The sequence below is a fragment of the Cnephaeus nilssonii genome, assembly GCF_951640355.1.
Source record: "Cnephaeus nilssonii genome assembly, chromosome: 14".
NCBI lineage: Eukaryota > Metazoa > Chordata > Mammalia > Chiroptera > Vespertilionidae > Cnephaeus > Cnephaeus nilssonii.
Window position 1 is genome coordinate 51481299 of NC_137085.1, and position 25258 is coordinate 51506556.

Below are 25258 nucleotides of genomic sequence, written 5' to 3' on the forward strand. Positions count from 1 at the left end.
ATGACATAAATCAAACATATCATCACTTGAAAAAAATTAAAAAGCAATAAAGACCAATACAGGTGTGATCCAAAATTATTTTTAAAGTTAATAACATATGTTCCTAAAAACAAACAAACAAATGGGATAAGACATACATAAATACATACATATTTTTAAGGCAGTATCTATGGTACAATTAATGAGTAAATCATTTCTAAATGTTTGTATTTCAATATGTACAAGCAGTAGTTTGACACTGTGGGTCTTAATCTTACGTAGTGCCACGTCTACTGAATCATTTAGAGGATTATCAGCCTTTACATGTCTTGTATTTTCCATTATAGACAATCCAAAGAGAAAGCTCCCTGCACTAACACAAAAAAAATCCTCATTGAAAGGCTTGTAAATGTAGAGTAAGATTTGTAAAATCACTAGAACATCATTTTTATTGATTCTGACTACAGGAACTTATATTTCAAATTATAACACTATTTTAAAGGCATCATCATTAGTCATAATAAATTGAGTTATTTATGTAACAGCAAGGACTCATTTGTAATTCTTTTTAAAAAGCTGATTTGGTTTTCATGACATTGCCACCTTCAGACTTTCTATTCTTTGACTATATTCAATACCATTTGAAGCTATTATTTTTAATAAAGAAAATATAAGCTTTTTGTGTAGTTATAAAAGTCTATTCTGTCCCTATATAAGTACATATGTATGTATGTATGTATACAAAAAAGTCATTTATAAAATACAATCTTTGAGCATGGTCACATTCCTTTTCATTTAAATATCTGATTAGCCTGGCTGGAATTCAAAGCAGACATACAAACCTGCATTTACATGCTTCAGATTTGAAGAGAAAGACAATTTTATGGGAATAAGGTATAATCACTAATCAATTAAGCACAGGATCCTAATAATTTTCATATGAATTATGATGTTTTGAGAAAGAATATGATTTTTATTATTAAAAAAAAAACAACCCTGAACGATGCCAGGTTTCTATAGAAGAATGAGATATGAAAGACTTGCTTATATGAAAGAAAATTTGTATTTAAAATATGTAAATTTTGTTTGTTGATAGATCTAAAAATTAAGTCAATATAGCACCCTCTTTACAAATTTTAATACATTTGTATTATTGCATGTCACTATATCAAAATCACTTATAAACTATCAAAAAAATCTAAGAAATAACTCTATAAAACAATTCAACTCAAGGTAAATGGTTGTTTAATAGACTAATTATAGAAACTTAATAAAAAGCAAATTGATAAAGAGCAAATAGTATTCTAAGGCACCAAACTTCCCATGAAAAAAAATCTCCCATATAAGACTTTGCAAAAAACAATCTCAACAATCTTAACAATCTGCCCTGGACACAATGAACCCCCACTGTGATAAACACAACTATTCTTAAAGTAACAGTTCCAAAAAGAAATGAACCTGAAGAAACAAAATAGAATTTACGATTGCAAATGTGCTTGTGATTATTCCATTGTTCCTAAATTTGTCCAGATACAGATTTGCTGTGAATGTTCCAAATTTTCGCATGTACTACTTGCAGAGGTAATAACAAACTAGTCACAAGAGTTCAGCTTTTTCTCTGAGTAGGAACAAGTACGTGAAATGAAGAGTTATTTGCTAGCAAAGTTAAAACCTGCGTGCTTAAAAAAGATAACACTTTGGTCTTTTGCTGCCTCTTTAGTTTGCTAAGCCTTCCTCTGATTATTATGCAGTGTTCTCAACCTGAATTTTGCTTTACAGCCTTGTAATTCATTAAATGGGGCTTGATCTAACTTCTCTCACCCACTTTTCTCATCTCTCAATTTCTCTGAAGGTCTTTCAATTTAGGAAAGGATCTGCTATTTTGGACCAAATTTGAAAACAACAGAGCTCAGGGTTGTACTCTAATCCCTAAAGTTGGAAGCTTGCTAGCATAGAGACTACTGACTAGTCAGCATATTAATTAGCAGCGCTGTTTGCTGGTGGGGATAAAATCCCGCAACACCTCCTAGTGAAAAAAGGGCAGGAAGGAAGTAAAGAGAGACACCTACTTGACTGCATGGTTCTAGCTGATATTTCAGCTGTAGAAGCACCCAAGCCTTGAGGAGAGCGTGCAGCCAGACGGAAGTAGTACAAGCTGTTTGGTTTCAGCCCTTGCAGTCTGTAAGACGTCCCTGGCTCAATGGTAATTCGTTGCTGTAGATAAGTAATAAGAGAACTTGGTCATCTTCATTAAGATGGGGGCAAAACACAGAAGCAGCAGAGTATCAAGGACTCTACTAGGGAAATTACATAATGAAAATATCAGCATTTAAAAGGCAAGTTTCTACAATACATAAGGCAACTGGAATAAGGGTAAGCCAGGGATCTTTACAATGATGGTACAGCTCTCCAAATGCATCGGATAAAGAGGAGATCAAGAAGCCGTCACCCACGGATGTGTTCTACCCCTACGGCAGGTGTGTTGCTGTGACTTAGCCCACAACAGAAACTGACCGCGCAGTATGCCCAACATGTGTGATTACAATTGAAGAGAGGTCTAGCTAGCTCATGTGCCCTGACTTTCTGCAATCTAAACGGGGGCAAAGAATATATGGCCAAAAGTAACAACAGAAACTGGCACACCGTTTTCCAGAGATTGCTATAAAAGAGAACTAAAATTGCCAAGGTCTGATGGGCTAAAAATCAGATGTTAGTTACTAAAGAAAGCTGGATCATTTATATGAAATCTAGGTTACTTTAAAATAATTTTGAAACTTCTTTTCTTTGGGAATAGAGAGTCTGCAGCTAGAAAAAGAAATCATAATTGTTCTGTCACTTTTAACATCATAAAGGACTTCTGCAATAAGATTTCTTTAATCAAATATTATAATTTTTGCCCTGGCTGGTTTGGCTCCGTGGTTAGAGTGTGGGCCCATGGACACAGATTCGTTTGCTGGTCAAGGGCACATACCTCAGTTGCAGGCTTTATCCCTAGCCTCAATTGGGGCACGTGCAGGAGGCAACCAAGGACTCTCTCACATGGATATTTCTCTCTTTCTCTCTCCTCTCCCCCACCTCCCTCCCCTATACTCCCTCTAAAAAAATCAATGGAAAAATATCCATGGGTGAGGATTAAAAAAAAGTTATAATTTCTATTCATGCTTGAAATTTGCCAGTGCATTTTAGCAAAATTACACCTGTCTATGGGTAATCAATCTCAGATTGAACATTAGCCTGTAGTAAACCTTAAAATACATACTAAAATGTAATCTAATATGGCATAAATAATCTTAGACTTTTTATAAAATACTGCTTGCTGTTCACCCAAACAGAAATCATTCAAGAGAAATTCAAGTATAAAACCAGAAAAAAAAACAAAACACCCCTAGGGTGTTCTGCCTTGCAAATACAAAAGCTTTTAAAATTTTAGATATACCAAACAAGGAAAAAGGTATTCCCTAAATAAACAATTGTAAAGCAGAGTAGGTGAGCCAACATTCAAGCATCAGAGATTCAAAAAAACGGCTCCTCTCTTTGCTGTTTTTACACTATTTATTTCTTAGTTTGAGCAGTGGTTACGATTTCAAATAATTTAATGCTGATTTGTATCTTATTAAACACAGACATCGTTTTGAGTATTTTAAGTTATATCAGCATATAAATTACACAACTTTTCAAGTGATTAATTCATATTGGCTTTGTTAGCTAAATCTAAAGGCATTGCATTTAGAACCTGGTCTGTGGAGATTCTGCTCAATTCAAACAGATGCCATAAAATAGAAGTTTACAGTAAAAAATAATTTATTATAGCATACAAAATGGTGGCCAACAAGTGAACTGATAGTTCACTTAGTAGGTGAGTGTTTAAAAAACGGTTTTCCTTGTTAGATCCTAGGGGCTGGTTAGCTTTGTGGAGATCTTTTTAAGATAAAGAATGTTAGGAGTTAAAATAAAACGGCTCATGTGGATTGAGTTTTCATATATAGTTTTACTAACATTTTGTCTAAATGTTCCCTGTTGGAATTTATCTTAACAAAAGATGCATATCCATTACTTTCTGGAAATGTTGGGTGTATCTTAATAACTGATTTCTAGAGTCTATTCAAAGTGCACTCAAGATGCAGTGTAACCTAGTGGTTCAGAAACATTCTGGTAACTGACTGCTTAGATTAAAATTCTGTTTCTGCCATTCAGTAGCAGGAGCCTTCGGGATAAGTATTTAACTTCTTCCTACACCTCCATGTGTTGATATGTGAAATAGATTAATAGGAGAGACTGACCCACAGCATTGTTGTGAGGATTAAATAGGTTAATATATGTGAAACCTTTAGAACACTGCCTGTTAATATATGTATTAGTTATTCTGATTTTTGTTTCTGTGACTATCAAAAATATCCCGCTTTCTGCAATCTACTGTTATTTGCATAACATACTCAAGCTTTATATATACCCACTTTCATATCATAATTTTTGGCATACAAATAAACAGCTGCTTTGGGGCATCTTTCTCTAAAAGCAGTTTGAACAAATTTACTTACTCAAAGCCGTGGAACTTATTTAGTTATTCGTCTACGTAAGTGACGTGAGTACTTTAATGCCGAAGAGAAAAAAACCCAAGTCCCCAAGTCTCATGGGTTATATTATTTTATAACCTCACACTTCCAGAAATAACATGGAAACTTGAGTAGAAAACTGTTCCAATCGGGCTACAGCTGTTTTGTTTGGCCCCTCCCCCCAGCAAGTCTCCAAATACCCTTTCTATTTTTTTGGTCAAGTGTCTCTTGTGATGCAGAAATCTTTTCTACCAAGGTCCTCTATGGGTGCCTGACCTTTTTACAGAACGTGGGTAAGCACTCAAAAGCGGAGCAGTGCCTCAGGGTAGTGACTGATTCCAAAGGCGAGCAGCAAGGTCCTACCTCCTCTCCAGGCTCCCCGTCTTTGTAGACCAGCTCATAGTTGGCGATGGTGTCCGAACGTGGAGGTGTCCAAGAGAGCAAAATACTCGTTTCAGACTCGGGTTCTGCTTTGAAATTTAGCGGTTGCCCTGGTACTAAAAACGGGAGGCAAAGGGTTGAGGTAACCATCAACATCAATAGTCATTAGTTCTTTCATTAGTGCATTTGCTTAAACCTTCAAAAGGAGTCCACCTGTAACAGCTTAATGGAGTGCTAGGTCCCTTACAATGTCTAGGTAAACATGTATAGAAAGGTCATTTTCCTCCTTCAAGGAACAAGAACAATATTATGAATACTGTCCTTGTTCTTTATAATATCTATACCAGATGCAGAATATATTAGTCTCTGAATTCAATTTTACAAATAATACAATTACTTACTTCATAATATTGTTGCACATAATCCATGAGATGATTTATATATAAAGTACTTGCAATAAATATTGCCTAAATCGTAATGAGTGCTAAATACAAAAAAATTATTGCTATTTTGCAAGTAAATGGGCATTTATTCTCTAGCATTGCATTTACCTTTCAAAGCTATTTTCAATTAGGTTTATAAAATTCCACCTTCACTACATTAACAAACCTACAGGCAACCAGAATCACTTAGCATTTTTTTTTCTTACCAACCTACATTTTAAGAAAGACTTTAAAAAAAGAGAGATAAAAAGCTATCACTTACAAATAATTGCTTCTAATTCCTAAATGACTTCAAATGACTTTATACAATAGACCTAATATAAACTTAATATTGTCCATAGTGAGAAGAAGCTAAATTACTACATAAATGTAAAAGTTTATAGAATACACTTATTATCAGAAAGAGAGTAATTTAATAGAGGTTTTCTATAATTCTTTCTTAGTCATGTAACCCATGCAATAGACAATTTGAGAGAGCTATATATATCAGATGTAATAATGAATGAGAGATCTATCCAGTTGAAAACACCTTACTCAAATGTTGTATTAGAGTAAGTTAACTAATCCCAATGTCCAAATTAACCCGATTTCCATCAGATCCTCTATCTATTACGCACAAAGCTAAATGTACTTCTGGGCATCACTAGCACACCTAACCTTACATTGTTCTTGGCCAGTGTCTGCTCTGATTGGCTGGCTCTCATGCTTTGATGGCCATTAACCATTGTGATTAATTGTGGCATGTTTCAAAGTGTGATAGCTAGAGAGATGTCCATATTTCTACAAATTCACATGAAAATTCAGTGTATATTTAATAAAAATTAAGAACAATGACATATACTTCATACCAGAGGGGAAAAGAACATCTAAAGCATTTTTTTGGCAAATGAGCATAAACATCCAAAAACATATAAAGTAATGTAATTTGTAAATTGATGTATAAAATCAATTTCTTAAGTAATAAACCATTTTCATAAGAAAGAAGGTCTTTGGTAAAACAAAATGTATTACTTTCTTTTCCTTCTGTAATCTGTCTGTAGTATGGTTTAAAAACTGCAATCTGTTTAAAAAGTGATTAAAGTCTAGGGGGATCTAGCAGAATGATTTCTAGGATCTCTATCATTTTATTCCACTGTCTGCTCTGTGAACCTGTGAGTCTGTGTGCGTGCATATATGTGTGTGTGTGTGTGTGTGTTTCTGAGTGTGTGTGCAAGCAACCACACACATTCGTGTTTGGACAGACGCTTAAGGCCACCAATAATCAGTGCTTCATATTTCTAATTGCATTCATCATCTTCTCTCCCTTTTTGTATCACAGGCCTTGAGACACTCATTAATTTAATGCCTCCAGGAATGTACTTTCTGAACAGGATAACAAGGTATCTTTTTCTTTTTTTTTAAAGTATCTGCCCAGTGGGTGACCAACCACAATCATTCAGACTGAAAGGTGGAGACAAAAGAAGATAAAAGATCAAGAGAAAGAGAAGGAGAAACAGAGGGAAATAAAAAACAAATAGGCAAAGGGCAAAACAAATAGCAAATGTATTACTTCTAACATAAATGCCAAAAGCACTGGCAGCCGCAACAATGAATGCCAAGAACCATGAGACAGGTGGGGAAATTATGATTGGATTCTAACATTCAGGTAATGAGAGGGCTTCTCAGCCTAAAACTACAAAGGCAGACACACACACGTCACACACATCTGTGTACAATCACTTCTTTTTCTTTAGTTTTATCCCCTTTTTTTCTTCCTCTAAACTTCCACAAATCTGGGGGAAAAGAAAGCCTGTGATAACTGATTGAAACCAAACCAAAATAGAGTGTTGGCAAAAATTTAAAACATAGACAGTATTAAAGGGCTGCTCTCAGGATCATGACTGCTTGTTACTTATTTCCCCCCCTGCCAAATTCTAATAATAAATTAAGTGACATTGATTGAAAACATCTTGGAAATCTAATTAAGTTTTTCGTACTTAAACTGTTTATTTTCTTGCTTTTAATTTGTCTTGAACAAATTCCCAGGAGGTCTCAATGTTTTATCCTTGCTTAGTGACACAAATTTCCCCTGATTCTCTAATTCTGTTTGGTTCTATTAGGAGCCCACTCTTTCTAAATAATGAATCAAATACGCACGTCAAAGTCTCAGAGGGCGTACTGTCTATTCTATTCCTAAGCAATGTAAGTAGTGGCCAGAGGACTTAATGGAAAGTCTCTTACACTAATATTTAAGGGGAACTCCTCCTCAGCTCCCACCATCTCCTTCTTTTGAAATAATTGGGAGGGTGATTGAATTTAGTGGGTTTTAAAGTTGTGGTAGAAACACAATCGCCTAGAGGTGTCAGACAGATCACGGAGATGAAAGAGGGCAGAAGGAGCTGGTAAGGCTCAGCCAGGAGATTGCTGCCTTTTGAAATATGGGCCCAGTCTTGTTGGAGCTTCTGATGTTTTCAACGGGTGTAGATAATAAACCTTGTAGGTAAAACCTTCCTATTTTTAACAATTGGGAAATAATGACATTAATTGAAATCAATTTTAAAATACTGTATGGGACTCAATGTGCCTGCAGATGAAACCCAGCAAATGAGCCTGCGCTTTACAAGACCTTTTTATTAAATCTGGGTCTACGCTCATGAAGGCCTGAAGGTGCCACGGCTCAGACTTCCTTGGGAACTGGGGGTTCACCTGCAGGGATTGCGTCCCCAGGGTTCTTGACTCATAGCTGAAACCACCACAATGAAGCTGAGGCTTCAATGGGTAAGAAAAAAGCTGTGAAATGAACAGATTTGTTTCTATATTCCCCAAACATATTTGTCCTAACGATGATAATATATGTACATAAAAAAACACTTCAGGGGACTCCAAACTGCCATATTTAGTTTCTGTGCTTGGAGACACAGGCAGGGAATGCTTCATCATCTGTCAATTGTAGTTTTATACCAAATATTGTGGCTACAGAGGTTCTTATTAAGAAATGTTAATATTTGTGTTTTATGCCCTACTACACAAACACACATATATGTAACATTTTTAATGCTCTCATAGTCTTTATACCTCAAACTTACTAGCATTTGCTTCTTGTTTGCCATATCTATTTAGTTTAAGAGCATTTCTGTGTTGTAGCATTTACCTCACCAATTACCTGAACATGGGAAAATCAATCTGAAGTTCAGAGTAACTCATGAGCAAATAAAAAGAATCCATCCAGAAACTTACATGCAATTATTCCATATTAAAAAGGGAAAAGTGTTAATATTGGCCATAAATTAAATTTATAATTTAGATGTAAAAAGAGGAAATGAAAGTAGAAATACAAATTTTTCTTTAAAATTATATGTAAGAAATCCTTATGTTCTGTAAAGTGGTATCAACGTTATATTCTTCTTGATTTACTTAATGTCCAAAAGGAAATACGAATGTGAGCTATCAATTACCTAAAATAAGATTATAATCCCATTGATAAATGTAAAGTATTTGAGCAGTAGTACTATTATACTCTATATAAATATGTAAAGGCAACTCAAAGACAGAGAATGTAAATAAGAAAAAAAATCTACATGTCATCTGAAATGCTGATAATGTTAGAAGAGATCAATATTTGAGCAAAATGCAGGGCATATACCTAAGGAGAAAAAGATTATCATATGTGAAATGGCTAAACAACCATTTCATCTAGCCATTTATAAATATGAAATATTACTAAAGAGACTATAAAGCCCAGGATTGCTAAAATATCTAGTACTTTAATAAGGTACATATTTCCAAATGTGTGTACCTAACATATTGATAAATGATTTAAAACAACAACAACAATGAAAGCAAGTCAGACTTATAGTGGTAGTAAAACAAAATTCAAAACAAGGAGTCTGATTCGTAAGTGCCACAAATATGTTACTGACAAAATAAGCACTTTAATACACAAGCACCTGCACAAATCTTACTCTCAATTGTCATTAAATATCAATAAGAAGAAGTTAAGTTTTATTACAGTTGTATTTACATCCAGAGCTCCTTAACTCATTGTTTAAACTATTTAGAGAAAGCATTTAAATTGGGCTCATAATTTTGGCTATTGGAAGTCAGTATTTTTTTTTTGGTTTGCTGATATAGACGGCCTGTTGACTTATACTAATTTTTCAAAGTTCTGGGAAGCTAAAGGTCAATGTCTCTAAATGCCATATTTTTTAAAAATATATATTTTATTGATTCTTTATAGAGAGGAAGAGAGAGTGACAGAGAGTCAGAAACATCGATGCGACAGAAACATCGATCAGTTGCCTCCTGCACACCCCCTACTGGGGTTGTGCCCGCAACTAAGGTACATGCCCTTGACTGGAATCGAACCTGGGACCCCTCAGTCCATAGGCCGATGCTCTATCCATTGAGCCAAACCAGCCAGGGCTTTAAATGCCATATTTTTATATTATGACAATTTTACAATGCCCAGAATTTGTAGTAGAATTACCTTCTAAAAATGTTTAAAATTGATAATACTCATTAGTAATTAGTTAGTAAATGTATATGATTATTTGCCTTCCAAAGACCTATATTATTAAGATACACATTTATAAATCAGTAGACTTCCCCCAAAATCTATTAAGTGTATAGAAGAATTAGAACCCAGATATGTTCTCTAAAGCAAGTTCAGGAAAAAGGATTTAACAGATCTAGAATGCCTCCAATTAGCATGAACATTAAACAACATTTATTTCAGTGTATTCGATTTAATATGTAATTTATTATATTACTTTTTTTTAATATGGAATTCTGTTTTTATATTTTATTGATTTTTTACAGAGAGGAAGAGAGAGGGATAGAGGGTTAGAAACATCGATGAGAGAGAAACATCGATCAGCTGCCTCCTGCACACCCCCCACTGGGGATGTGCCCGCAACCAAGGTACATGCCCTTGACCGGAATCGAACCTGGAACCCTTGAGTCCGCAGGCCGATGCTCCATCCACTGAGCCAAACCAGTTTCGGCTATTATATTACTTTATCAGAGTTTAATTTGCAGTTTTATAAAAGGTGTAGTTACTCTCTGATTTAATTATGACTATCTATAAAATAAGAAGTAGACATCCTTCCCAAACGTGTTATCTAATAGTGGAGATCTTTTTCTAGAACAAAATAAATACTTACTTTGTAAATGGCCATTTTCAAGGTGAACTAGTTGAAAATGACTACAATGTGCTCTGGCTGGTTTGGCTCAGTGGATAGAGCATCAGCCTGCAGACCAAAGGGTAACAGGTTCGATTTCTGATAAGGGCACATACCTGTGTTGCAGGCTCAATCCCCAGTGAGGGGTATGCAGGGGACAGCCAATCAGTGATTCTCTCTCATCACTGATGTTTCTATCTCTCTCTCCCTTCCCCTTCTTCTCTGGAATAAATTAAAAATGTATTTTAAAAAATAAAATAAAATGACTAGAATGCCAGAAATTAAAGGTATGGAAAATTTAGAACATTAACTCATATGTCATGAAAATAATTATTTTAACCAAAATCTTTCCACATTTAAAACCATTTAAAGATTACTGAATATTTTCAACTATACTATTTGTAATTAAGAGGAAATATTGACTATAAAATAGATCATTTTGTTTTTCTATATTATCAGAACTATACTAAGTTTTATATTTATATCAATCCTCTATATTAATATGGATGACAGTAAACTTAAATAAGAACAAAAGTGATAATTTTCCTCTTAAACTCACTTTGTTACTCAATACTGTTTCTCAAGAATCTGATTTTAAACAAAAATAGAAATAGTAGTGTCAGGGAATTAAAGATACCAAAATGAAATGAATACATTTCAGATATAGAACACATAAAAATTTATATCTATGAATATGAAATTAAAAGACCTTTGAGAAACTCATGCATATTGTCAATCAGTAAATTTTCACAGAAAGATAAAATGGCAGTGAAAATAATCATGTTTTTAATTTTATATAACCTCCTTAAAATATCTCATAATGGTTTATGTTTTTGCCTAACAATGATCCTAAGAATTAGCTAGTCAGCAACAAGAAAAAGGAGTAGCTCAGCATTCATTATATCAGGGTCTAACATCATTGTATTTGGCAGTTATCCACTAACATCAAATGGCCTTTGTTAATTAAGCCTAGAGAACAGATAAAATTCTTGTGCTATTTTGGAAGGTTTTCTTAGCCTATTGATCGTGTCAGGCACAAGTCATTATGTCATTATATATCTTCTCAATCAATGGGTATTAAAAGTACAACTATTATGAAAGGTTCTTGGAAATATCTTAATGTATAAAATGTCTAAAAGAGATTGGGAACAACTATTCTAATACATTTGTGATTCACTCAGCTAGATTTTTCTAAGTTCAGAGTCTCTGGATCACATTAATGCAACTGCCCCTGTCATAATACTGCCTTTGCTGAGTGATGATGTATGTTACATTATGTCTGCTGGTAATACAGAAAATTTAAAAAAAGATCTGTTTAAACATCAGTTCTATATCTTTCAATAAACGGTGACAGAAGGCATTATTGCCTGTTATTCGGTGCTCGGAATATAAGCATTCCCCTGACTCCCAAGGATTCTTCTGTTTTGTCTGAATTTATTTCCAGAAACTATTCGGTTTCTTAGATAGCTAAACCCTCCTGCCATAAGAAAAGCAAGTTATGAAATATTATAGGTTTCTATGTTTAAATCTGTGGTTAGAAAAGTTAGAAAACAATTAGTGATCGAGTATAATAATCTTCTATAAAAAAGGTATTCCTTCTACTTCTTTCAGATAAACTTATTTTTTCACATTTATATGGCTTAACACACTTTTGTACTGGGATAATCTAATAGCCACCTCATGTATTGCAGGAGTAAATTATATATAATCCTTAAATAAAGATATGAGTAAATGACACACTGCATTTCCTGCTGCAATTCATTTATTGAGCTCCTTGTGGACAAAAAAACTTAAGAGGCACTAAAACTATTACATTAGCAAATTATTAATTGAACAGATAATGGTGCTTAGAAGTATCTACAGTGCCCCAATTTAAATTCTGCTTAGCCATTTACTAACCTTATGACCCAATGCAAGTTACTGAATCTTTTTATCTTCTTTGATCCCAAATTTACTATTGGCAAGTGGGATAATTCCACATTTGCCTAATTGGGTAGTAAGAATTAATACATGCAAAGTTCATAGCAGAGTGTCTAGTATATTTTAGCTGTTATAATGATGGTGATGATAATTATATATTACTTATTAAGTTAAAAATGTTTCTGTCCATTGTCTAATCTACAGCTCTGTTACGGGTTTAAATGTGTCCCACAAAAATTCACCTTGGATTCCTAACCCCCAGAACCTCAGAATGTTACTTTATTTGGAAACAGGGTTGTGGTAGAGTTAGTTAGTTATAGTCAAGTTTGATCATAATCCATTATGACTGGTATCCTCATAAAGAGGGAAAATCTGGATATAAGAGACATGCACATAGAAAGAATGACATGTGACAATGAAGGCGTAGATCAGGATGATGCTTCTACAGGCCAAGGAATGGCCAAGATTGCCAGCAAACCACCAAAAGCGGGGAAAAGTGCTGGGACCTCCCTCCTAGCTCTCAGAGGGAGCCAATTCTGCTGACACCTTGATGTTGGACTTTTAGCCACTAGAACTGAGAGGCACTAACTTCCTGTTGTTTAAGCCACCAGCATGTGGGATTTGGTTACAGCAGCCCAAGAAAATGGATAAAATCCCTAATCTCTATAAGGTGATTATTACTTTAGAGGAGAAAACTAAGGTTCAGAGAGATTAAGTAACTCATCCAAGGTCACAGAACTAAAAATTATAGACTGAGATTCAAACCCTGATTATGTTACTACAAAACCAGGGTTTTTTAAAATAAAAGCTGAAAAAATCAGAAAAACTAAAAGTGGATTATAGAGATATATTCTTCTCATATACTTACTTATATCTTTTAATGGTCAAGAAGCTGCTAAACAGTATAATAGTTTAATTAAAATTATCTTGTTACAGTTGACCTATTTCAGTCAAGAAAAAGAATAAGATTCATAGATTTCTCCATTTTCCAATGAGAAATATTATGAAAAATTAAAATGTATGAAAAAATCTATATATTTTTCTGCATAATACAGCAAATAGATATAGAAAACTGCAGAGGCCAAGTAGGAAAAAACATAGATGGTTTTAGTGTGATTGTGGTAAAAGATATTCAAATTGTTATCTTTCATAACATTTGAGAAAATGATAAATCCATGAACAAGCCAGAAAGAACCAAATGATGATATGAAAATATAAAAAAGCCTGGTAGGCTGTAAATGTGTTCTGAGATTTATAGTAGCCAGGACAAATGGTAAATATAGCAGTCATGTGATTCACAAAACCCACAACATGAAAACAAGTCAGTGATCAAACAGGTCTATTGAGTTCTGATACCTGAGAAAATTCAGTAATTCATTCCCAAATTACCAGTAAGTTACATACCTCATAGATACTAACTACAATAATATTGGTCTTACATAGATTATCAGAACAAACCAGTGGGATGCTGCCCAAACACTCCTATGTTAATGCACGTTTTAGAGGGAGGAGTCAGGGTGAAAAGGAGTCAAATGAATAGCTATCAGATGTCCAAGAATAAACTTTAGAAGACAGCTGCTATGTTATTTTCCCAACCCAAGTCAAAAAACTGATCACTTCAAGTCAAAGACCAGAGAGTTTGAGATCCTCTTATGAAAATAAAACTATGGCAGGGCCAACTTTTTTCCTCATAAAACAGTTTGCATCTGCTATAATGCCCAGTACAATGGATGAAGCAGGCCCTAAAGTTTGACCTTAGATCTTGGTAACTCTCTTCCTTCACCCCTGAGGCCACGCAAAGAAAAATCCATTAGGAGAATATTTATTGTTAAGCAAATAGTTCCTGGTAAATTTAAGCCATTTAAATATCCAATCCCACCCCCCCCCCCCCACCTCCCGACAAATGGTTTTACTTTTAACTTTATATTGAGCCATCCAATCTTTCAAAAATTAAATAATTTTTGAGACTATTTTCTCAGATGATAAAAAATTGTTCGTTTCTTTTCAAAATGCTGTATGGAGGACACATTCATCCATTTCATGCAGAAAAGTCTCCAAGTTATTTGGGTACAAATTAAAAGCACAGGGTGCCATATGCATCCTACTACAGTCTCAAAAATGAACATTTATACTATCTTTGTTGTTTTTGCCCTTCCCACCTGTTACATCAACTCCCCCCTCCTGCCCTGCTCCCCCTCCAGATGAGACTTACCTCCTGTCTGAGTGATGACTTGTATGTCACTTGAAAGAGGACCATCTCCAATTGAGGTAAAAGCCAGGACTTTGACAGAGTAGGTTTTCTGGGGCACTAAGTTGCCAATAGTAGTGATCTGGCTGTCAGCGACATTGTGCTTCATCCAGTTGTTGACGTGCTGAGTGGGGTCCATGGTATAATACACTCTGTATCCTTGGATTTGGCCGTTGGGCTCCTCAGGTTCCTTCCACTGGACCAGAATGGTGGTGGAGCTCAACATCCGCGCCTGCACATCCCGCGGGGCGCTGGATGGCGCTTGCTCTGAGGTCTGCGTTAGCACGGGCTCGCTGGGAGGCCCCCGCCCAATGTTATTGACAGCAACAACCCTGAATTCATAATCCGAGTAGGGGCTGAGTCCGGCGACACTGTAGCGTGTGGTGGCCACTCCATCAATTTCTTTGTAAGGTTCCTCAGAATTTTTAGGTTTATGCTGGATGATGTAGTAAGAGACAGGCTCGGGGTTCCCAGAGTCCCACGTCAGTGTGATGCTTGTGGCTGTGCTCTCGGTCACTACAGGGGTTCCTGGAGGTTTGGGTAAGGCTTGGGGGGAGGGAAAAACTGACAGTCACTACCCATCATCTCTACGATGTTATACGAATCCAAAAAATTTACCATTGAAATGACAGGAGTGTGTATCTACTAAGGATTTAATTAGATGAAATTACAGCAAAGAATAGTGTTTGAAATGGTCAGGAAAGAACAGTAAGGCATGCATAGACAGCAAATCCCATTGTACTAGGAGGGCATTATAGTGTTGTATTTGGGGGCTTGTATCCAAATCCACCACTTATTAGCTATGTGATCCTGAATGTGTTGCTTAACCTCTCTCTGCTTTAGTTTTCTCATGTGAAAAATGAGAAAATTTGTATTATTGGAATTGTACACTTGGCTAACTCTATTTCATGGGCTTGCTCTGATGATTAATGAGCTAATCCAGTGATGCTCTGAGCACATATCTGGCACCCTCACAAAAACATTATTTGCGATTATTACTATTATTATAAGCTTGGCCAATTAGCCTGTTGCTTTACAATATAAATGATATAGACTAAGCTAAATAGCAATGCATCTTGAAAATACATTGAATATAATTTGAAATATACTGAGATGGTATTAAATTGCTATGGAAGAATAATATCCATATTATTTTCCAGTTGTAATGCATAGGTAACATCACTATAATTTTCTCATAAATAATCTAACCAAGATATTAAAGTAAGAAAGAATAGTAATTTTGAATTAATTTCAAATTCATGTTTTCACTTAATATTCAAAAATGCTGAAAAACTAAATTAAAGCATATTCATAAATCACTTTTTAAAGTATTACTGTAGAAAAAGTGAAGGAATTAAGGAACAAGTAAAAGAAAAACTCCTAGACAGAGAATAGTATGGTGACAGAGGGGAGGGAAAGGAGGGTGGAGGGAGGTAAGAGAGGGTGAAAGAGCGATAAATGGTGATGGAAGGAGACTTGACTTGAGGTGCGAACACAATACAATATACAGATGATAAATTATAGAATTGTACATGTGAAGCCTTATTAACCAGTGTAACTCCAATAATTTGAATAAAAATATTGTAATAGTATGCATTCTATATTCAACCATCAATAACACCTGAGATTATAGCTACATACTAATATTTTCAATTAAACCTCTCTTTTAGAGATCCATCTGTTTTTCCTTTTAGCTGAAGAACACAACTCAAAATGCTACTACTTAAGAATGCAAACCATCTACATTGGTGACCTCATACTTAAGTGTCTTACCCTGGATAATGATTCTCAAAGACAGAGTTATTAGGGGATAAGACACCACAGACTTTTGGAGAAAGCTCAGAAGGTAACACTCATGTAAATCAGCCCGTCAGTACCCCTTTTTCCTTGTCGACATAAAGGCAAAAAGTAGAGTACTCCCTTGAATGACAGCTTTTCAAGAGTAGCAAACTACTCTTAGGCAATATATTTCCTAAGACATATATTTCCTATAAATGTATGTGCTTGGCTGGAGATATGGTACCGACTATAACACTCATTTTGCATTTCTTCAGATCAAACTTCCTAGAAAGAGAAGATAATTTGTGTTCATTTTGTTCCAGATATTTGCAGAAACCTCAATTCTTCCTCAGTCTGACCCATTTTACAAATGTGTTCTAGAAGTCTATAATCATTGGGAAAAAACAATACCCTCACACAGTCACTTTTTTATTTCTTTGATTCAAAAATATCTGAGGAATATACTACTTTGGTTATATTTAGTTCACTTATTTCAAGGAAAGAATATTTCCTGAGCACTTTATCAATACAAGGTGAACTCTAACACTGAAAGAGAATAAAACCCACTTGCATTTTGGTTTTTAATGGTAGGGCCCATTAAAAATTTTAAAGCATCTATATTTAACATGTTCACTGTAACTCTTTTTTTCTTCTCTGTCTTCAGGGTTTTTGACATGTAGTAAAAGTTGTCTGGATTCTTCTGTCATGTGACTCTTCTCACAGTTGTAGATTAATGTGAAACTTATATACGTCAGTCCTTCCATAATAGTTGATCATGTCTAGCATTCCTCATTCTGCCTGGCTAGTTCCTAGGCCCAGCCTGTTGTTAAATATTTTGACGATTACTGCTTCTTAGAATGCCAGTACTTTTTAAGAGAGAAACTGCCTACATAGATATGTGTATCTTATGTGATGCCATAGATAGAATCATACTATGACATCTAAAACACTGAACAATGAATTGGTTCATTTTAGAACTGTAATGACAGACTTTACAGAGGCGTTAGGCGGCTGACTGGATGTAGCCAGACCCCCAAAGCATGCATCGCTGAGCATACCTTTGACAGTGATCTGTGCTATTGCTTCAATGACACCCAGTGTTGACATCGCCACACACGTGTAATTTGCCGACTGTCTGACATCATTCAATTCTAGGACATTTCTTCCTATTGGCATGTCATCTTCCGGTGTCAGGTCTTCTGCCCCCAACATCCACTTCACGTAAGGCATTGGTGACCCCACGGCCACACAGGTGATGTTAACACTGCCACCTGGCATGATTTCATGATTAGTGGGTGGGATAGAGAATCTTGGTGGGACACGACGAACTGGAACAAAACACAAGGGGAGATGATAAACTACACAAGGCGAGAAAAAAAATGGCTTCTTAAACACACGACATGCACTGTACAGACACACTTAAACAACTGGGATGTACTGTGGGTCGTCCAAAAACAAAACAGAGGAAAACAGACCATACAAGTATGGTATGTGTAAACACACAAAGAACTTATTTAGTTCAGTCATTGATATCTTAGACACATTCATACACATGTGGACTCAGACCTACAAGGGCCCCACAAAGAGACTCTCTACAAACTAACGATAGACAAACATCATGCACAAGACAAACACAACAACATATACATGCATGCACATCACAGTGATTCTATGCGTGCATGTATATGCGAAAGCGGGGGCTGGAAGGTCACCAGCAGGTGTAAGTTGGGTATCAAACCAACTTCCGTGCTGTGTGCTTCCAGTTGCTGTGAGTGCACACGTGGGACCCCGCTGTCCCACGCCAGCCCTGGAGAGCATCCTCCAGAGTGCCGTGAAAGGACAACGTATTCGCTTTCAGACTCAGAGGAGACGCGGCTTCAAGACCTCACACTAACACTGGAACACACAGAGATACACAGACGTATCGATTTACAGTCACAGAGAAGAAACAAAGCCAACGCCAGTGAAGATACCAAACTGGGTCATCATGCAAGGCATGCACACATGACCTCTCCAGGCTCGTGCTCAGGACAAGGGGACACGTCTGGAATCCAAGACCACAATGACAGCAGGGGAAATACCAGGGTGACAGAGCTAAACACAAAGTACAGTGACTGAGACAGGGACGTAGGGGATGACAGGGTTGTGAGTGGGAAGATATTGGATTAAGCTGGGTTGTCAAAGGTAAGGATTGCTAATTTAGAAAGGGAGCTGGGCATTTCACATTTAGGATTCCATTCAGTTCATATCTAAGGTAAGACACATAGATGATGACAACAAAACGTAGCGAGAGGCTTTTTACAACGACATTCAAATTGAGAGACACGGCATCTAAAACGTACAGCGGGACATGACATTAAGAGAAAAGGTCATATTGTAACACCACGACACAGTGAAAATTACCAAGCAATTACAGTTCAGTGTTCCTGCTTCGGATAATCTGCATATTTACGTGCCAAGTTTAAGTACATGATACAGGGACAGGGTAAGAGACACGGGTTTCACCTTGGGCCTTTATTGGCAAAACCTTACACCAGGAGTCGTTTAGATCAAGAGGAAATCATTAGGAGCATAGCTTAAATTCGGGTAAGAAAGTGATTTTTTTTTTTACATCCTAAGTCAGTTAATAAACAAACCATCTCATAACCCCAAGAAGACAGTGAGTCCGTAATTCTGTCTGTCAACTTTTTGGCTGCACTTCAGGTTGAGATAAACCTCCACTGATTGGAGAGGGCTTGCTGCGATGGCCTCAGGAGTGAATGACAGGCAAAGGAGAAGTAGAGAGAGAGCTAGGCATGCCTCCTGCAGCCAGTTCACAGGTTACACAGAGCAAGCAGGAGCCAGTGGAGACTCGGAGGTGTCAGAGAACATATCAAGAGAAATGCAGGAGAGTTTAGTCTTCATGCTTGGGATTAGGGGAGCAACTCCAAAGAGTCATTTCTGTGGGCAGCAGGCACCCTTGTAAGACAGAAATTAAAGGTGGGACGGGGGGTGGTGGGAGGAGTGGAACAGGAAGGAAAGCAGGAACACTGACCAAGTTCACTGGACCCGGGGGAGTTAAGTGGCACCAGTTACCATGCACCCAGGTACATTCTCTCCCGCCATGCACCACAGTTAGGTCCCACCAGCGAGCACCGGAAGCCATAGCCAGGGCATTCTCTGCTGAAACATACCATTAACCCAAGGAAGACCACAATGCAGCGACTACATTCATTTCATTTGTATTCTTTGTTATTGGTTTAATGGATAGTTGTGTAAGGTGGGTAAAAAGTAAAAAACACACCCACCTTCTCGCAGCTCTGAGGGATGTAGGGGGTTTGATGCAGAACACAATGAAATGAGGAAAGGAGAAAAACAAGGGAAACACAGAGAGAGTAAAAAGGCCATATCAAGGCTTTCAACTGCTACTTGAACATTTTTATTTGCTCTAGGTAATCCTTCCTGCCTCAGCTGAAAATGTTAGCAATGCCTCACAGACTAACACAGTATTGGAAACGAGAGCTAGCGTGATTTTGAAATTTTCCCGTTGAAGAAGGTACGCATGCCTCATGCAGCCAAGGAGGTCGCCACTGCGAGGAAAAGGACCCAGGGGCTTTCAAAGAACTTGGGGAAGAAATGGTTTTCTTCATATTCTCCCACCCCAGACTCCAGAGAAACATGGGAGAGAAAAAAACCCCCAGGGAGACGAAATTACCGCAGACAAAAATTTCAAAATCAAGCTAGATATTTTCCTAAGGGAACCCACCCTACTGTAACTTAAAGCCCTCTCAGTCTCCTACCTCCTTCCTCCCCCACCCACGCCTTTTGTGGTTATTCATAGACATGGAGACCTGGAATCAAGAGCATTTCTACTGGACAAAAAAACTACATGAATCGGCTTTGAAAACTCCAGGGAAGAAGAAATAATTCTTTCTAGTTGAAATGAAAAGCATGGCCATTCATAAGCTCAAAATTTAATCATTTCTATTATAAGAACATATGAAAGTATCCTCATTTAAAAAATATAATCACTGTTCCATGCCAATCAAAAAATCAAACTTTAGAGAAAATCAGTAATTTAAAAAATATGTGTCTGGATATATATATATGTACATATATATATATGCATAGACATATGCACATACATAATGACATGTTTATAAATAAGAAAGCATAAAAGAAGGGAGAAAATACAATGTGCTGTATGCATGTAGCATTTTATTTTTTAAGTTAGAAGCTTTATTCTTACAGCTCCAAGCAGAGGTCCTGAAGACATAAATACCTTTATGCTTGGAGTTGCACAGAGAATTGATTAGTAGCACACCAAGCAATTATTTCAGGGTTTTAAAAGCAAACAAGGGAAACAGCAACAGAAGAGAGAGAAAAAAAAAAAAAAGGAAAAGAAGAAAACCTCAAATAAATGCAAAGCACAGTTCAAACAATGCGGAAAAAAACAGAAATCAAGATGTAAAAATGCAAAGATACTTACAAACTTCAAGCCTCGGGATAGATTTTATTCAAAAGTGGTTAATTTTTTTTTTAAACAACGTATTTAAACTTTGTAATTCTCTAGTCACTAAAAAGGCTTCAGCTACTATAACTATTGGCAAATCGGCCTGCTGAATGCCGACAGCACCCCACAGATGGTGAGGGTGTCCCCGCTGCCCCTGAGCCTGAATGAAGAAACGATGCCAGGGTGACGTCTTTCCTACCTCTGACATATAAATTGGCAGGGGCAGAGTAGCGAGTGCCCGCGCTGTTGGTGGCAACACACTCATATTTCCCTTGGTCAGATTCTTCACTCTGTTCGATCTGAAGGGCGCCTGTGAGGATATAAAATATATTGCCAAAGACATGGTCAGAGAAGGCTTTCTCAGCCCAGAACACTAAACCTCTTAACAATATGCAAAGCCCTGCAAAGCGAAGGTCCGCTCAACGTCGATTCAATCTCTCGCTAAGGTGCACAGACAGAAAATGATGCGATGAGAAAAACATAGAGAGATTATTTTTTTTTAACATCATCAATGCTAGCATAAGAAAACAATATCTCTTTTCCCAAGCAAGAACTCTAGTCATAATTAACACTCTTATCTCCTAGACTAATAAAATGAAGATGGGTGAGACTGCTTCAAGGAAGTATGGCTTTTAAATCAAACAAAAGATTAATTTTTTTTTTTTTTGGTTTTGTTTTGTTTCATTTTGGTATCAAAAGTGGCGCAAAAGATCGGTACGCTCAAAAAAAACCAGGCCGGGTTTTCAAGAAAGTCTTCCGCTGAAGAAAGCCAAAAATACGCAGCGAGCACAAAAAGGCTGCACAAAGCAAAAAAAACAAAATTAGTCATTATATATCAGGAAAATATCACTTAAAGAAACAAGACTCCCTTAAGACATGCAGATTTTTAAGAAAAGAAAGACAGTTTGCCACGACTTACAATCATAGATTACATTTGCTGAAAAACAAAGAGGAGTTGAATTAGAAGGTTTTTAAAAAAAGTTCAAAAGCACGGCCTATGCCAGCAAGGAAGAGCCAGCGAACCACTCACTGCTCGAGGACCTCGGGACGGATCCCCTAAGACACCCATCAAAATCCGCCAGTGGGATTAGCAGTGTGGTGTCACAAAACCCCAAGAAAAATACAAAACAAGAATTAGAAAAGAAATGCACACTGAGTCAAAGTAGGAAAAACCAGCAATACAACATACCACCAAGAATACTGAGCACCTTTGGTTTCCATAGCCTGAAGGACAGAAGATCCAAAAATCCAGAGGCGAGTAATCCAAGAAAAAAAGAAGTGGGGGGGAAAAAAGCATCGCTGTCAGGTTGTAGGCGAGTGGGATCGGGCGGAAAGGGGAGTCATTCTTTGACTTTTAAGACAGTAAGAGAAAAAAGAACCGAAGAACAAAAGCAAAAACCTTTTGAAAGATAAAGACAAAAAGCAGACGTTCCGGGCTGTCTTCTGCATGTCTGCCACTGTTCTCCAGACCACCTCGGCTTTGGTCCAGAACAAGAACAGCTAAGGAAGAAAAAAATGATCTTTTTTTTTTTTTCTCCGGTTGGACAAAAAAAAAAAAAAAAAAAAAGGAAAAAGAAGAAAAAGAAGAACAAAAAAGGAAAAAGGAAGGAGAAAAGGAAAAAAAGAGGGACAGATGGTACGCTGTGACTGGTCTGTGGTCTAAAGACCTGGATATGCTTTCTTTGAAGCATATCACAACTGAAATCATTATTTTCATAAAGAAAGAAATGAACAAAACAAAGAGAAAAAGAAAAAGGAAAGGAAAATTCACAATATGAGAGTCACCGATCATAACCAAACAGTACAAAGGAAAAAAAAATAATAATAAAGTTGATGGACATTATTGGAATGATTCTGAAAACAGGACAAAGATGACAGTGATGAGAGGACAGGAAGAATGAGTAAGATCATTCTGTGAACGTTAGTTCAGCACTCTTACCTCTTATTGGTGTACCACCTGGGTGGATAATATGAATGCAAATAAGATTAGAAAGAAGAAGCATTAGTACGAGAAGGAGGAGGCTAGGGCTGGGGAGAAGAATTAAATTAGATTTACAGAATTATATAAGGTCTTTAAAAGAAACTTGAATTACTATACTGGCAAAACAGGAATATATGAGATAGTATTATTAGATCATAAAAGCAAGTTGCATTATACCACAGAGGGCCAAGACCACAATAGGCAGTGTTGCCTTTCTCAGAGAAGCAACTGAGTACTTAGGTCTGGGGTCGTATAGGGTTAGAATTGATCTTATATGCCTCATATTCTTAGCAAAAATAAATAAAAAAATAAATAAAATAAATAAACGGACTCAATAATATTTTTTAAAGACAATTTAGAAAATACTGGCTAATCTATTTAAGTATATATATAGATATACATATATATATACTGTCATAGGAAATACTACAGACTAACTAGAAACAAACACTTGATTGGATATCTTACTCTACTTACTAAGCTACATTTGTGTGATATGATAACTTGTGTACTATTTTATTTTTCTATAGTACATAGTGTTCTTACGAAAACAGTGCTGTGGATGTGTGTGTGTGTGTGTGTGTGTGCGCACGCCACTAGGGAGATCTGGTGTCTACACTGACAGTTAGTAAAATGCATGCCATGCATTTTATTAATAATAATAATAATCATAGTCTGAATATGGAAATTAGTGGGGGTGAAGTGCGCTTCAGAACTAAGCACTTACCAATAGATTCTGGAGATTTAAATACGGAGAGAAGAAAGACAGCATAAAAATATTATTATATTCCTTATAATTTGGTACAAATTTTTCAGAGTTAAAGCTTTATACACTAAATCATCTATGTTACATGTGAATAATTAATTCTTTAATTACAATAACAGAATGCTAATCTACACAATTCTGCTGACAACAAGCAAAAAGAGGCAGTTAACAAGACGCTTTAACATCACAGGACAGGTCAAAAGCTGAGAATTCTGGGAAGACAGGCAGTCAAACAACTTAGTTTTCTATACCAATATTACTACCAATGTCAAAGTAAACAGCTTATTAGTAAAAGTCCCTATGAAATTACCTAGGGACAGGCTCTACATTTTAAGAAGTTTAGAATTATCTCTATTTTCAATCTAAAGAGAACAAAGGAATAAACTTGAGATGGGGTGGGAGAAAAGGGCAATGGGGAGAAAGAGAGAGAGAGAGCAGCGAAAGCTGGAGTCTACACCCAAAGCAGACTTCTGTAGATCCAGTCACTGGAGGGCTCAAAAATGTTCAGTGTGGGCGCACACTACTGTGGCTAAGGTGTACATATGCTTACTCATGAGAATATATTAATGATAACAATAAAAAAATCCCCTTTTCATTGGCACTTTGTTAAAACGTTTAAAAAACAATGCATCTGGTTACTCATGATATAACATTTCTGTGTTTTATGTATTAGTGAAAAGAAAGATGTGACCAAACTTACTAAACTTTGGTATTCTGATGAGTTCACATGTAGGAACGACAGAGAAAACACACTTTAATAAAATTGAGTCATTTTAGTGTTTCATATGAACATTTTGGTTTTTAATGGATATAACCATTGGAACTCCTTGCAAGTTCTGAATGAAGTCCAATGTTGAAATAAATTTGTTTCAAAAGAAAACAGAGAAAGAAGAAAGAAAGAGAAAATGGATCCATCAAATACTGCTAAATAGCAGTAAATTAAAAAAAATATATCAAAAATACAGTCACAGCAGTGAGCAATGTGGATTAAACAGAAGCTGCAGAACACACAGAGAGAAGGAGAAAGACAGACTCTGAAACGGGCTATGACATCACAAACATGGACAACATATTAAATAACAGAGAAAGAGAAGAGGGAGAAAAATCAATACCTAAAAAGTAAAAATAAATAGAATTAAATTAAAAATAAAGAGAGAGAAAGCTAAAAGAAAAAAAAAATCTTTAGGAGTTAGTGGAAACAGTTAACAAGACCCTACCTGATCGTAACTGCTTAATACGGCCGTTGTTGTTGCTTGTGTCCACAGGTAGGAAATCTTTAAACCAAGTGATTTCTGGGTCCGGAGTCCCACTGGCTGCACAAAGCATGGTGGCAGTGCGTGTACGCTCCACCACCTTCAATTGTGGGCCCATGTCAATGGTAGGAAAGCCCCTAGGAATTTGATCCTCTGCAAAACAAAAGGTGATACTTCATTAGGTTAATAAGTCAGATGCCCAAGATTAAAGAGATATTGCCCGTTAATCTCCCCCCTTACCACATTCAGCATTTGTTGAGAAGCTAACACAGACCAGGCAACATGGCATTAGGAGATTAGGAAA

At 36.4% G+C, this 25258-nt stretch overlaps 1 protein-coding gene across 1 annotated transcript in view; it reads right to left on the bottom strand.

Annotated features, from left to right (window-relative positions):
* The window catches only part of PTPRD (protein tyrosine phosphatase receptor type D), a 496562-nt gene that overhangs the window by 174038 nt on the left and 297266 nt on the right, over positions 1–25258 (bottom strand). Inside the window, exons 5-10 of the mRNA XM_079789612.1 lie at positions 24919–25107; positions 21154–21264; positions 17521–17790; positions 14648–15229; positions 4896–5029; positions 2049–2193 (exon numbers count right to left, since the gene is read on the bottom strand). Of these exons, the coding sequence (XP_079645738.1) occupies positions 2049–2193; positions 4896–5029; positions 14648–15229; positions 17521–17790; positions 21154–21264; positions 24919–25107 (1431 nt within the window). The remainder of the gene's footprint in view (positions 1–2048; positions 2194–4895; positions 5030–14647; positions 15230–17520; positions 17791–21153; positions 21265–24918; positions 25108–25258) is intronic.